This window comes from Rana temporaria, chromosome 11, assembly GCF_905171775.1.
Source record: "Rana temporaria chromosome 11, aRanTem1.1, whole genome shotgun sequence".
NCBI classification, from domain to species: Eukaryota; Metazoa; Chordata; class Amphibia; order Anura; family Ranidae; genus Rana; species Rana temporaria.
The window spans coordinates 157,803,433-157,817,991 of record NC_053499.1 but is presented as its reverse complement, the minus strand read 5'-3'; the positions used below and the strand labels follow the sequence as shown (position 1 = coordinate 157,817,991).

General features: G+C 53.0%; 2 protein-coding genes across 4 annotated transcripts in view; both read left to right on the top strand.

The window, feature by feature from the left end:
• Positions 1-2,909, top strand: part of FHOD1 (formin homology 2 domain containing 1) — a 181,347-nt gene extending 178,438 nt beyond the window's left edge. For all 3 annotated transcript variants that reach the window (XM_040329527.1, XM_040329528.1, XM_040329526.1), the window contains 2 exons: positions 333-509; positions 1,574-2,909. In XM_040329527.1, coding sequence (XP_040185461.1) covers positions 333-509; positions 1,574-1,656 — 260 coding nt within the window. In that variant the 3' untranslated portion in view covers positions 1,657-2,909. The remainder of the gene's footprint in view (positions 1-332; positions 510-1,573) is intronic.
• An 8,622-nt stretch (positions 2,910-11,531) lies between these two features.
• Positions 11,532-14,559, top strand: part of KCTD19 (potassium channel tetramerization domain containing 19) — a 41,097-nt gene continuing 38,069 nt past the window's right edge. The window contains exon 1 of the mRNA XM_040329524.1: positions 11,532-11,634. Coding sequence (XP_040185458.1) covers positions 11,614-11,634 — 21 coding nt within the window. The 5' untranslated portion in view covers positions 11,532-11,613. The remainder of the gene's footprint in view (positions 11,635-14,559) is intronic.

Here is a 14,559-nt window from a genome sequence, read left to right as displayed (position 1 = left end):
GGGGTGGGGGGGGGGGGCACACACACACATGCAAGGCTGGCAACACTGCAAGGGACTTCAATGCAGCAGAGGCATCATCATTGATTAAAAACAGGGAGGTCATTGGAGTTCTGGGAGATTAATGGGAATTTTGCAGTATTTCAAAGAGATAAAACACGGGGAAATGTACATTTGTTGTAGAGATGCACGTCATATTTTTTTGGCCAGGCTTACATTTTTTAGTCACCTGAATTACAATGTTTAGTAAATGACTGATTTTACTATAGATTATACTATCTTCACTACAGATATTTTTTTTTGTACCTTCTCTCACCCCTGTATCCTTGCTCTAGGTTTGGGCCGTGGCAGTCCTCCCGACCTGTCCGGGAACAAGGAGGAGCCGGGGGCATCCCCTGTGGATGCTTCTGATGAGATTATGGATAGACTCGTGCAATCTGTGACACAGAACCCCAACCCGAGGGTGGTGGCCCCAAAAGAACGCAAAAGATCAAGAGCAAACAGGAAATCCCGTGAGTATAACTCTGCCCTCCCTGCTGGCAGACTCTAGAGATTACATCTTGCCTTATGCCCACTACATTTTGTATCTGTAAGCCAGGATTCTGTTTTAAGGAATTATATTCAAACTGATTTGACAATCAAAAAGCAAAGTGTGGTTAAGCCTCGTTCACACAGAGGGCGTACAATACTAAACACCCACGCAGGACCGTGTTTACCTGCATGTGGATAAACGGGTGTTCTGTGTATCCCTGTGCAGGTAGTCTGAGGCCTAAATCAAAAATAGGTACCCGTTCCCACCCTGAAAGGTGCCAAATGGCTCCAAGGGCTTAGATGACAAATCGAGGGCTCCAAGGGCTTAGATGGCGAGTCGAGGGGTTCGAAGGGCTTAGATGGCGAGTCGAGGGGTTCGAAGGGCTTAGATGGCGAGTCGAGGGGCTCCAAGGGCTTAGATGGCGAGTCGAGGGGCTCCAAGGGCTTAGATGGCGAGTCGAGGGGCTCCAAGGGCTTAGATGGCGAGTCGAGGGGCTCCAAGGGCTTAGATGGCGAGTCGAGGGGCTCCAAGGGCTTAGATGGCGAGTCGAGGGGCTCCAAGGGCTTAGATGGCGAGTCGAGGGGCTCCAAGGGCTTAGATGGCGAGTCGAGGGGTTCCAAGGGCTTAGATGGCGAGTCGAGGGGTTCCAAGGGCTTAGATTGCGAGTCGAGGGGTTCCAAGGGCTTAGATTGCGAGTCGAGGGGTTCCAAGGGCTTAGATTGCGAGTCGAGGGGTTCCAAGGGCTTAGATCGCGAGTCGAGGGGTTCCAAGGGCTAAGATCACGGGTCGAGGGGTTCCAAGGGCTTAGATCGCGAGTCAAGGGGTTCCAAGGGCTTAGATCGCGGGTCGAGGGGTTCCAAGGGCTTAGATGGCGAGTGGAGGGGTTCCAAGGGCTTAGATGGCGAGTCGAGGGGTCCGACAGACTAAACGAGCGATGATGGAGGTTGGGTTAAGAGGTGTTTCCCATAAAGAGAACCTGTCCCTCTGCCCTAACACTGCTGCCTTTGTTGTTTCTCATGCACAATTGTCCACCTCTCTCCACAGTACGGAGAACCTTGAAGAGTGGTTTGAGTGACGATCTGGTGCAGGCGCTGGGACTGTCCAAAACCTCAGAGGTGGCCGTGTAATTCGCTCCACCATAGACTTCCTAGGTATCAGTCCACTGCCCCCTGTGGTGGGATCTGGGCCACCTGGCCAAGCAAGCTTTACACTCTCTTTTCTTGGAGCGGGAGGGTCACCATGCATGGTACCCCTGGACAATGCCAAGCAGGAGCCAACAGAGAGGTGGCGCATGCAGAACCCGGTTAGCGTTGCTGCATCACTTTACCGTCCTTAAAGACCTCTTCCGACAGCCGTCTGTCCGTCCTCATCTACTCCAGGAGTTGTGTCTGAAAGCTGCAGCCCTGCGTTCCCAGGACTTCTACACATGGACACTTTAAAGGGCTTGTCTGTCTGTCTGTCTGCAAATGAACTGTCTTCCCAAAAGCCACAAGGGTCTGTGCCCAGGGAATGCTCGGAATGGGCACAGCACAAACTTTTATTGGTATTTTTCTATACTTTGGCTGGATCACTGACATAGTCAGATTGTAGCAGACTAGGGACGGAGTATCCTCTGCTCACACGGGATGAATTTATGAACAAAGCTGCTTCTTCAACTCACCTTCATCTCCATAGCCGTGTGTGGCTACCCGACGAACGATGGAAACATAAAGGTTTTATTCGTTATCTGAAAGTGGCGGAAGTGGGAACACTATAGTTACTTACTGCCCATTTTATGCCTTTTTTTTTTAAAGGGTTGTTGTGCATTCAGACCAAACTTTGTCAGAGGATATTTACTAAAAGTTCCTGTGTGATTTGCATATGTTTGGCCTTTAAGGGGGCAGCAGTGTGTTTACTTCCTGCAGTGCTCTGTATGGCACCCATAGGAGCGGGCTGTGCACTCGATAGACATGGGGTGGGGTTGGCGTTCCTCCTACTGAGAATGTACAATGAGGGAGAGGATGTACACACTGCAGACACTGTACAGGGCAAAAAAAGACGTTCAGAATGTACAACATTTTTATTTGCTAGTTTGGATCGCACCCGATATATTTTGTTTTTAGCTGTATATTCTGTTTTTAGCTATATATCCTAAGAAACACTTTGCTGGCAGGTGCGAGCCACTGAAACAATACAGCAAGCATGGCACCACGCAGGGAATAATTAATGTCTGCTCACTAAAGCCACTACATGGTGCTGTGCATGGCACCACAGAGGAAATAACCTGTGCTTGCTTCCCTTCAGCCACTAGATGGTGCTGTGCATGGCACTACGGAGGATAAAAACCTGCGCTTGCTTCCTTTCAGCCACTAGATGGTGCTGTGCATGGCACCACAGAGGAAATAACCTGTGCTTGCTTCCCTTCAGCCACTAGATGGTGCTGTGCATGGCACCACAGAGGAAATAACCTGTGCTTGCTTCCCTTCAGCCACTAGATGGTGCTGTGCATGGCACCACGGATCATAAAAACCTGCGCTTGCTTCCCTTCAGCCACTAGATGGTGCTGTGCATGGCACTACGGAGGATAAAAACCTGCGCTTGCTTCCTTTCAGACACTAGATGGTGCTGTGCATGGCACCACAGAGGAAATAACCTGTGCTTGCTTCCCTTCAGCCACTAGATGGTGCCATGCATGGCACTACGAAGGATAAAAACCGGCGCTTGCTTCCCTTCAGCCACTAGATGGTGCTGTGCATGGCACCATAAAACTGAATAATCTGTGCTTGCTCCCTTCAGCTACTGGATGGTGCTGTGCACATAGCCTGTAGATTGGGGGGTCAGCAACCTACGGCCATACCAGATTGGGGTCAGCAACCTACGGCACCCGATACATTATCAATATAATAAGCATGGCACCACACAGGGGATAGTCTGTGCTTTCTCACTTCAGCCACTAGATGGTGCTGTGCATGGCACAGAGAGGGAATAATCTGTGCTTGCTCCCTTCAGCCACTAGATGGTGCTGTGCACATAGCCTGTAGATTGGGGTCAGCAACCTACAGCACCTGATACATTAACTCTCTTTATAGCTATGTACCCTAAGACGCACTTTGCTGGCAGGTGGGAGTCACTGAAACAATATAACAAGCATGGCACCACGCAGGGAATAATCTGTGCTTGCTTCCTTTCAGCCACTAGATGGTGCTGTGCATGGCACCACATAGAGAATAATCTGTACTTGCTACCTTCAGCCACTAGATTGGAGTCAACCACGAGACTTGGGGTCGGCAACCTACGGCACACGAGACTTGGGGTCAGCAACCTACTGCACACAAGACTTGGGGTCAGCAACCTATGGCACACAAGACTTGGGGTCAGCAAGCTACGGCACACAAGACTTGGGCACACGAGACTTGGGGTCAGCCACCCTCGGCACACAAGACTTGGGGTCAGCAACCTACGGCACACAAGACTTGGGGTCGGCAACCTACGGCACACAAGACTTGGGGTCGGCAACCTACGGCACACAAGACTTGGGGTCGGCAACCTACGGCACACAAGACTTGGGGTCGGCAACCTACGGCACACAAGACTTGGGGTCGGCAAGCTACGGCACACAAGACTTGGGGTCGGCAAGCTATGGCACACAAGACTTGGGGTCAGCAACCTACGGCACACAAGACTTGGGGTCGGCAAGCTACGGCACACAAGACTTGGGGTCGGCAAGCTACGGCACACAAGACTTGGGGTCGGCAAGCTACGGCACACAAGACTTGGGGTCGGCAAGCTACGGCACACAAGACTTGGGGTCGGCAAGCTACGGCACACAAGACTTGGGGTCGGCAAGCCACGGCACACAAGACTTGGGGTCGGCAACCTACGGCACACAAGACTTGGGGTCAGCAGCCTTCGGCACACAAGACTTGGGGGTCAGCAACCTGCGGCACACAAGACTTGGGGTCAGCAACCTACGGCACACGAGACTTGGGGTCAGCAACCTACGGCACACAAGACTTGGGGTCAGCAAGCTGCGGCACACAAGACTTGGGGTCAGCAACCTACGGCACACAAGACTTGGGGTCAGCAACCTACGGCACACAAGACTTGGGGTCAGCAAGCTACGGCACTCAAGACTTGGGGTCAGCAACCTACGGCACCCGTTTAAAGGCAATATACACTAAGAAACACTTTTCTGGCAGGTGCAAGTCACTGAAACTATTCCCTGTATGGTTCCATGCTTGATATATTCTTTCAGGGTGCAAATCCACGTTAAACCACTAACCGGCGTTCCTTATTAACCCCGTGGAATATTCGGTTCTCTTCTGTGTTAATTCTTCTACTGCTGACAGCAAAGGATGGGTCTCCCTGCAATGGATATCTCAGTTTAGGGGCGGAAGTCTAGTTTAATCAGCTGCCTTCTATCACTGCAGAGAGGATTTCCTCTCTGCCCACCTGCACCCGGGATGGCAATGGGGGTCTCTCCCTCTTATAGCGCTCCTTTATGTTATATCACTAAGGGGGTCTATTTATAAAGAGGTGAATGTGACTTTCACCATACATTCACTGCAGGTACATCTTTCTGGTACCTATGTTTTAGCCTCTTGTCTGCCACATAACACACGTATAGCAGCAGCGAGGGTGTCGCCTTCAGAGGTGTCCCAAGCCGAGTCCACCCAAAAACTAATAGTTCAGTGTTTTCTGGACACCAGGGGGCGCAATAACTCGCCAGCTCCTTGTGCTTCTCTGGAGCTTCACAGGGGGTCCCCATAGAGTGTCACTGGTGGGTATAACTGCCAACTGTTGTCCACCCAAAACCTAACAATTCTGGGTCACTAAGGCTCCATTTACACTCAAGTCGCACAATTTCCTGTGCAACTTCAATCAGACTTTTACACTGTCTAGATGAAAGTCGCATTAAAGCAGAGCAGGCACCTTTTCAAAGTCGCCGCGGCTGTAAGTCGCACCGATTGAACGGGTGCCATTGAAAAAAATGGGTTGCGACATGTTAAGTCGCACAAGTGTGAATGGAGCCTTAACATATTTATAAAAAAATATATAAATTTTATTCAGTGCTTGTAAACCTGTGATGCACTAAAACTACTATTTATTGTATCTGTGGGTCTGTTAACGGTCACGGGCCTGTGGAAGGATTTAACCCCTTGCATCCGGGGCGCTCTCCCGACCCTTTAAGCAGTTTAGGATGCTGGGAGGAGGTGGGGTTTTATGATCATGCGACCGCCATGATTGGCTGCAGCGATTGGGAGCTTTTTGTTAGCGGCTGATAACTGTGTCGGGAGTGCGCTCTCGGCACAGCTGTTTTTGCACTATCGCACGCAAATGAACGGCCTCCTGGGGCTAAGGCCCCACCCACGAGAGGCCCGCATATTTGCGTGTGTGCCCGTACAGATGGGTGCACCTCCTGCTATGAATTCCACTATTATCAGGGGTGGGTGGGGGGGGCACAGATTGAAACTGTATTCTGTGGGAGCTCTCCACCAGCCGCTGACATCTTCATCCCAGCGCCTTCCGGGGGAATCGATCCTTAGGCAGCCGAGTTCCGGTCCGAGATAACGTCACTCCCGCGCATGCGGAGGAGTTCAGTAAACCGGCATTGCCAAATCTCTACACTGAGCTCGGTGTACAGCGCAGACGGGCCGGTAAGGGAAGTTTTAATGCAGGAGAGACACGGTATGCCTCTTCTGCATTAATAATCCTACCAGTCCATCATCTTTTATTTATTTTTTTAACACGTAGTGCGTTCCTGTGTGAACCAGCCCTTAAAGGGTAACTCCACTTTCGTTGTGGGGGGGGGATAGCAAATAAAGAAAAAATGATCTAGCATATACAATTGCGACACAAGTCATATTAGAGAATAATCTGTACTTGCTCCCTTCAGCCACTAGATGGTGCTGTGCATGGCACCAGGTAGAGAATAATATGTACTTGCTCCTTTCAGCCACTAGATGGTGCTGTGCGTGACACCACGTAGATAATATGTACTTGCTCCCTTCAGCCACTAGATGGTGCTGTGCACGTAGCCTGTAGATTGAGTAACCTACAGGGCACACAAGATGGGTCAGCAACCTATGGCACCCGTTAATAATCTGTACTTGCTCCTTTCAGCCACTAGATGGTGCTGTGCATGGCACCAGGTAGAGAATAATCTGTACTTGCCCCTTACAGCCACTAGATGGTGCTGTGCATGGCACCGGGTAGAGAATAATCTGTACTTGCCCCTTTCAGCCACTAGATGGTGCTGTGCATGGCACCAGGTAGAGAATAATCTGTACTTGCCCCTTTCAGCCACTAGATGGTGCTGTGCATGGCACCGGGTAGAGAATAATCTGTACTTGCCCCTTTCAGCCACTAGATGGTGCTGTGCATGGCACCGGGTAGAGAATAATCTGTACTTGACCCTTTCAGCCACTAGATGGTGCTGTGCATGACACCGGGTAGAGAATAATCTGTACTTGCCCCTTTCAGCCACTGGATGGTGTTGTGCATGGCACCAGGTAAAGAACAATCTGTACTTGCTCCCCTCTGCCACTAGATGGTGCTGTGCACAAAGCCTGTAGATTGGGGTCAGCAACCTACGGTTGTAATTTTTGGTTCACGTCTAAAGGGATGCAGTCCCTGCCACTTTCCTCATTAGAACCCTGCAGGTGCAGCAGCTTATTCATAATTATAAAATCGCTCCCTTTCACATTCAGTGTGCACATGGACACAGAAAAACACACAGGGATTTCTTCAGAATAACAAAAGGTAGGAATCTGCAATAAAGTTTGTTATAATCTGCACAATGTACAGAGATCACCCAGAGGGGAGGAGGTAAGGGGGGGGAGGCTGAAAAGAAAAGAAATGCGGCCACCACATCTAAGGACTGGTGAACTGCCATTTTTGTTCTTATGGTTAGATGATGTTTATGATTTTATTTTTTTAAAACGTCAATTTCGGGGTTCGGGCCAAGTGCGCCCTGAATTTCCGGTTTCGGCACCAACATTTTTATTTTTGGTGCACCTCCAATTTTAAATGGGTTACAGAATTCGCAACAGTGGAAGAGCATGTGGTGATCATACATTCCATGGTCAGTTGTAGCTCCACCCCCCCCAAGGCAACAAGACCCACCCCAGCGGTTCCTCTCTCAGCCTGTGTAGACCTATCAGAACAAAATGCATAAGGAACCCTATTTATTACGTTTTTATGTCCCTGTACGATGTTACATAATGATGAAGAAATACTGATGTATTCCTATGAGTTGTGGTGGATGGATCCGCCCCTGAGCATGCTCAGCCTCCGCCCCCTGAGCACACTGTCTCCGCCCCCTGAGCACACACTGTCTCCGCCCCCTGAGCACACACTGTCTCCGCCCCCTGAGCACACACTGTCTCCGCCCCCTGAGCACACTCTGTCTCCGCCCCCTGAGCACACACTGCCTCAGCCCCCCTGAGCACACTCCTCCTCAGCCCCCCTGGGCACACTCCTCCTCAGCCCCCCTGAGCACACTCTTCCTCAGCCCCCCTGAGCACACTCTTCCTCAGCTCCCCCGAGCACACTCTTCCTCAGCCCCCCTGAGCACACTCCTCCTCAGCCCCCCTGAGCACACTCCTCCTCAGCCCCCCTGAGCACACTCTTCCTCCGCCCCCCTGAGCACACTCTTCCTCCGCCCCCCTGAGCACACTCTTCCTCAGCCCCCCTGAGCACACTCTTCCTCAGCCCCCCTGAGCACACTCCTCCTCAGCCCCCCTGAGCACACTCTTCCTCAGCCCCCCTGAGCACACTCTTCCTCAGCCCCCCTGAGCACACTCTTCCTCAGCTCCCCCGAGCACACTCTTCCTCAGCCCCCCTGAGCACACTCGGCCTCAGCCCCCCTGAGCACACTCTTCCTCCGCCCCCTGAGCACACTCTTCCTCAGCCCCCCTGAGCACACTCCTCCTCAGCCCCCCTGAGCACACTCTTCCTCAGCCCCCCTGAGCACACTCTTCCTCCGCCCCCTGAGCACACTCTTCCTCCGCCCCCTGAGCACACTCTTCCTCAGCCCCCCTGAGCACACTCAGCCTCAGCCCCCCTGAGCACACTCAGCCTCAGCCCCCCTGAGCACACTCAGCCTCAGCCCCCCTGAGCACACTCAGCCTCAGCCCCCTGAGCACACTCCGCCCCCATAGCACACTCCACCCCCCTGATCACAACTCTGCCTCCGTAGACAAAGATGACCCTCCAATGGATCCAAGCTGTCGGACTTTCACTCTTATTTATTTTTCAGAAGTCGAAGGTTTCCAGTGCCTTGATCAGCGTATAATGGGTGACCCTGCGGTCTTTTTATTTTTTTTATAATGAAGAAGACCGGCCCCCGCGGTGTCCACGCCGCCTGTAGAAGGGGAAGGCGACCTGTACATAGTAATTTTGTGCTGGCAGCGTGGGGCGTCCGCGGGGGCCGGCCAGAGACTCTGTGCCATTCGGAGTGACCAGTATTATGAGACGATTGTACCACTTCCTCTGATTATACATGTGGGGGTGGAGTTTCTTGTAAAGCATACTTTATTTTTATTGTGTTTGTTTTTTGGTTCTTCAATAAAATGATTGAAATGCTGAGATTGTGTGTTGTGGTTTTCTGAGAGATCGCTGCCAGGCGAAGTGAAGATTATCGGGTTACAATGGCATCAGATAGTGGGATGGATATATTAGGTAGCAAGTAAACATGTTGTCCCTGAAGTTGAAAGCAGAAAACATGGACATCACAGTTTGTGTATGGGGCTTCGTAGCCGCAGAGCGGTCAGGGTGGCCATGCTGACCCGTGTCCACAATGCAGGGGTCAGACGTATGTAATGTACAGAGTGCAGGGGTCAGGAGAATGTAATGTACACAGTGTAGGGGTCAAGAGTTTGTAATGTACACAGTGTAGGGGCCAGGAGTATGTAATGTACACAGTGTAAGGGTCAGGAGTATGTAATGTACACAGTGTAGGGGGTCAAGAGTTTGTAATGTACAGAATGCAGGGGTCAGGAGTATGTAATGTACAGAGTGCAGGGGTCAGGATTATGTAATGTACACAGTGTAAGGGTCAGGAGTAGTAATGTACACAGTGAAGGTGTCGGGATTATGTAATGTACACATTTCAGGGGTCAGGAGTATGTAATGTACAAAGGTCAGGATTATGTAATGTACACAGTGCAGGGGTCAGGAGTATGTAATGTACAGAATGCAGAATGCAGGGGTCAGGAGTATGTAATGTACACATTGTAAGGGTCAGGAGTATGTAATGTACAGAGTGCAGGTGTCAGGATTATGTAATGTACACAGTGCAGGGGTCAGGAGTATGTAATGTACAGAGTGCAGGTGTCAGGATTATGTAATGTACACAGTGCAGGGGTCAGGAGTATGTAATGTACACATTGTAAGGGTCAGGATTATGTAATGTACACAGTGTAAGGGTCAGGAGTATGTAATGTACACATTGCAGGGGTCAGGAGTATGTAATGTACACATTGCAGGGGTCAGGAGTATGTAATGTACATAGTGCAGGAGTCAGAAGTATGTAATGTACAAAGGTCAGGATTATGTAATGCATAGAATGCAGGGGTCAGGAGTATGTAATGTACAAAGGTCAGGATTATGTAATGCATAGAATGCAGGGGTCAGGAGTATGTAATGTACAAAGGTCAGGATTATGTAATGCATAGAGTGCAGGGGTAAGGAGTATGTAATGTACAAAGGTCAGGATTATGTAATGCATAGAATGCAGGGGTCAGGAGTATGTAATGTACAAAGGTCAGGATTATGTAATGCATAGAATGCAGGGGTCAGGAGTATGTAATGTACAAAGGTCAGGATTATGTAATGCATAGAATGCAGGGGTCAGGAGTATGTAATGTACAAAGGTCAGGATTATGTAATGCATAGAATGCAGGGGTCAGGAGTATGTAATGTACAAAGGTCAGGATTATGTAATGTACACAGTGTAGGTGTCAGGAGCATGTAATGTAGAGTGCGGGGCTCAGGAGTATGTAATGTGCAGGGTTCAGGAGCCCGGGGGATGTAATGTACAGTGTGTACACAGTTTGTTTTGATGGAATGGAGAGGGATTAGAATCCCAGACAGGTTTTGTTTTTTTTTGCTGTCTGTGACCCCGTTGGGGAGATTCCCCCTCTCTATTTGTCCTGTTTACCGTTATCGAAAATTTAAGTAAAATAAAATCCCAAATTGTGGGTTGTCACCAGAACAGGAATAGAGGGGGAACCCTTAAAGCGGAGCTCCACCCTAAAGTGGAACTCCCGCTGATCGGAACCCGGGGGGGACCCCTCTGGTGTCACATTTTACACCTTTCAGGGGGGTGCTTCCGGCCACACAGTTTCGGGTTTACTGCGGGCATGACGTCACCTCCTGTCCTCCCCCGTTGTGCTCTGGGAACACTCGGCTCCCAGAGCACAGCGGGAGCCAATCAGCGGCACAACGCAGCTCGCGCATGCGCCGTAGGGAACCCTCACCGAGGATGGCGGGGGGAGCAGCAGAGTGACGAGCGATCGCTGGTCCTCTGCTGCGGACGGCGCTGGACTCCAGGACAGGTAAGTGTCCTAATATTAAAAGTCAGCAGCTGCAGTATTTGTAGCTGCTGGCTTTTAATATTTTTTTTTTTCGTGGCACATCCGCTTTAAGTAAGTTTCCTTACTTTGGAGGGATTTCCTCTCACTTCCTGTTTTGGCTATGAGACAGGGAATGAAGGGAAATCTCCCCAATGGGGCAAAAGCAAAGACCTTACAGGAGTTTTAACCCTTTCCAAGTAAGGGAAAGCATTGTTTAGTTTTTGTCGTTTTACTTTAATTGCCAGGAAGAGCGGAACATATGTACTGGGTGCAACCTTATCAACACTCCCCGCAGCAACTACGGGAGGGAAAGGTTCCGGGGGAGAGCGGGACACAGCCCTTGGATACGAAGTACCTGAGGGGCGGGGCTTTCCCAGCAGCCAATAGACTAAGCGACAACCGAACGTTGTTTTGCTATAGGACGCTGTCCTGAGAGATATACTGCTGACATGGGGAAGGGGGCGGGGAGATGAGAAGGCGGGAAGTGCAGTGATCGGCGGCTCTGCGGAGGACGGAGAAGGTTCTGTCATGGCCGCCGCACCACCACAGGTGACAGAGAGCGCTGAGGGGGGAGGAGTCTCCGCTTATTACCGACCGACACCGAGCTCCTCCTCACACCAACCGACCGACACCGAGTTCCTCCTCACACCAACCGACCGACACCGAGTTCCTCCTCACACCCACCGACCTACCGACACCGAGCTCCTCCTCACACCGACCGACACCGAGCTCCTCACACCAGTCCATTCCCCCTCATCATTCTTCTACAGCCGCCTCACTCCTCATCCATCACTGATAACCCCCACATTTCTTCACTCCTCACCCTCCTCCTTCACCCCCCTCCTCCACCCCCCTCCTTCACTCCTCACCCTCCTCCTTCACCCCCCTCCTCCACCCCCCTCCTTCACTCCTCACCCTCCTCCTTCACCCCCCCCTCCTTCACTCCTCACCCTCCTCCTTCACCCCCCTCCTCCACCCCCTCCTTCACTCCTCACCCTCCTCCTTCACCCCCCCCTCCTTCACTCCTCACCCTCCTCCTTCACCCCCCTCCTCCACCCCCCTCCTTCACTCCTCACCCTCCTCCTTCACCCCCCCCTCCTTCACTCCTCACCCTCCTCCTTCACCCCCCTCCTCCACCCCCCTCCTTCACTCCTCACCCTCCTCCTTCACTCCTCACCCTCCTCCTTCACCCCCCTCCTTCACTCCTCACCCTCCTCCTTCACTCCTCACCCTCCTCCTTCACCCCCCCTCCTTCACTCCTTACCCTCCTCCTTCACTCCTCACCCTCCTCCTTCACCTCCTCCTTCACTCCTTACCCTCCTCCTCCACCGCCCTCCTTCACTCCTCACCCTCCTCCTTCACCCCCCTCCTTCACTCCTCACCCTCCTCCTCCACCGCCCTCCTTCACTCCTCACCCTCCTCCTTCACCCCCCTCCTCCTTCACCCCCCTCCTTCACTCCTCACCCTCCTCCTCCACCGCCCTCCTTCACTCCTCACCCTCCTCCTTCACCCCCCTCCTTCACTCCTCACCCTCCTCCTCCACCGCCCTCCTTCACTCCTCACCCTCCTCCTTCACCCCCCCCCCCCTCCTTCACTCCTCACCCTCCTCCTCCTTCACTCACTCCCTCCTCCACCCTCATCCTCCACCCTCCTTCACTCCTCACCCTCCTCCCTCACTCCTCCTCCTCCCTCACTCCTCCTCCTCCTTTACTCCTCCACCCTCCTCCTCCTCCTTTACTCCTCCACCCTCCTCCTTCACTCCTCACCCTCCTCCTTCACCCCCCTCCTCCACCCCCCTCCTTCACTCCTCACCCTCCTTCACCCCCCTCCTCCACCCCCCTCCTTCACTCCTCACCCTCCTCCTTCACTCCTCACCCTCCTCCTTCACCCCCCTCCTTCACTCCCCTCCTTCACTCCTTACCCTCCTCCTTCACTCCTCACCCTCCTCCTTCACCCCCTCCTTCACTCCTTACCCTCCTCCTCCACCGCCCTCCTTCACTCCTCACCCTCCTCCTTCACCCCCCTCCTTCACTCCTCACCCTCCTCCTCCACCGCCCTCCTTCACTCCTCACCCTCCTCCTTCACCCCCCCCCTCCTTCACTCCTCACCCTCCTCCTCCTTCACTCACTCCCTCCTCCACCCTCATCCTCCACCCTCCTTCACTCCTCACCCTCCTCCCTCACTCCTCCTCCTCCCTCACTCCTCCTCCTCCTTTACTCCTCCACCCTCCTCCTCCTCCTTTACTCCTCCACCCTCCTCCTCCTCCTTTACTCCTCCACCCTCCTCCTTCACTCCTCACCCTCCTCCTTCACCCCCCTCCTCCACCCCCCTCCTTCACTCCTCACCCTCCTCCTTCACTCCTCACCCTCCTCCTTCACCCCCCTCCTTCACTCCTTACCCTCCTCCTCCACCGCCCTCCTTCACTCCTCACCCTCCTCCTTCACCCCCCTCCTTCACTCCTCACCCTCCTCCTCCACCGCCCTCCTTCACTCCTCACCCTCCTCCTTCACCCCCCCTCCTTCACTCCTCACCCTCCTCCTCCACCGCCCTCCTTCACTCCTCACCCTCCTCCTTCACCCCCCCTCCTTCACTCCTCACCCTCCTCCTCCTTCACTCACTCCCTCCTCCACCCTCATCCTCCACCCTCCTTCACTCCTCACCCTCCTCCCTCACTCCTCCTCCTCCCTCACTCCTCCTCCTCCTTTACTCCTCCACCCTCCTCCTCCTCCTTTACTCCTCCACCCTCCTCCTTCACTCCTCACCCTCCTCCTTCACCCCCCCTCCTTCACTCCTCACCCTCCTCCTCCTTCACTCACTCCCTCCTCCACCCTCATCCTCCACCCTCCTTCACTCCTCACCCTCCTCCCTCACTCCTCCTCCTCCCTCACTCCTCCTCCTCCTCCTCCTTTACTCCTCCACCCTCCTCCTCCTCCTTTACTCCTCCACCCTCCTCCTCCTCCTTTACTCCTCCACCCACCTCCTCCTCCTCCACCCTCCTCCTTTACTCCACCTTCCTCCTCCTCCTTCACTTCTAAACCCTCCTCCTCCTTCACTCCTCCACCCACCTCCTCCTTCATTCCTCCACCCTCCTCCTCCTCCTTTACTCCTCCACCCTCCTCCTCCTCCTTTACTTCTCCACCCTCCTCCTCCTTTACTCCTCCACCCTCCTTCTCTTTCACTCCTCCACCCACCACCTCCTTCACTCTCCTCCTTCACTCCTCCACCCTCCTCCTTCACTCCTCCACCCACCTCCTCCTCCACCCTCCTCCTTTACTCCACCTTCCTCCTCCTCCTTCACTTCTAAACCACCCTCCTCCTTCACTCCTCCACCCACCTCCTCCTTCATTCCTCCACCCTCCTCCTCCTCCTTCATTCCTCCACCCTCCTCCTCCTCCTTTACTCCTCCACCCTCCTCCTTCACTCCTCCACCCACCTCCTCCTTCATTCCTCCTCCTCCTCCTCCTTTACTCCTCC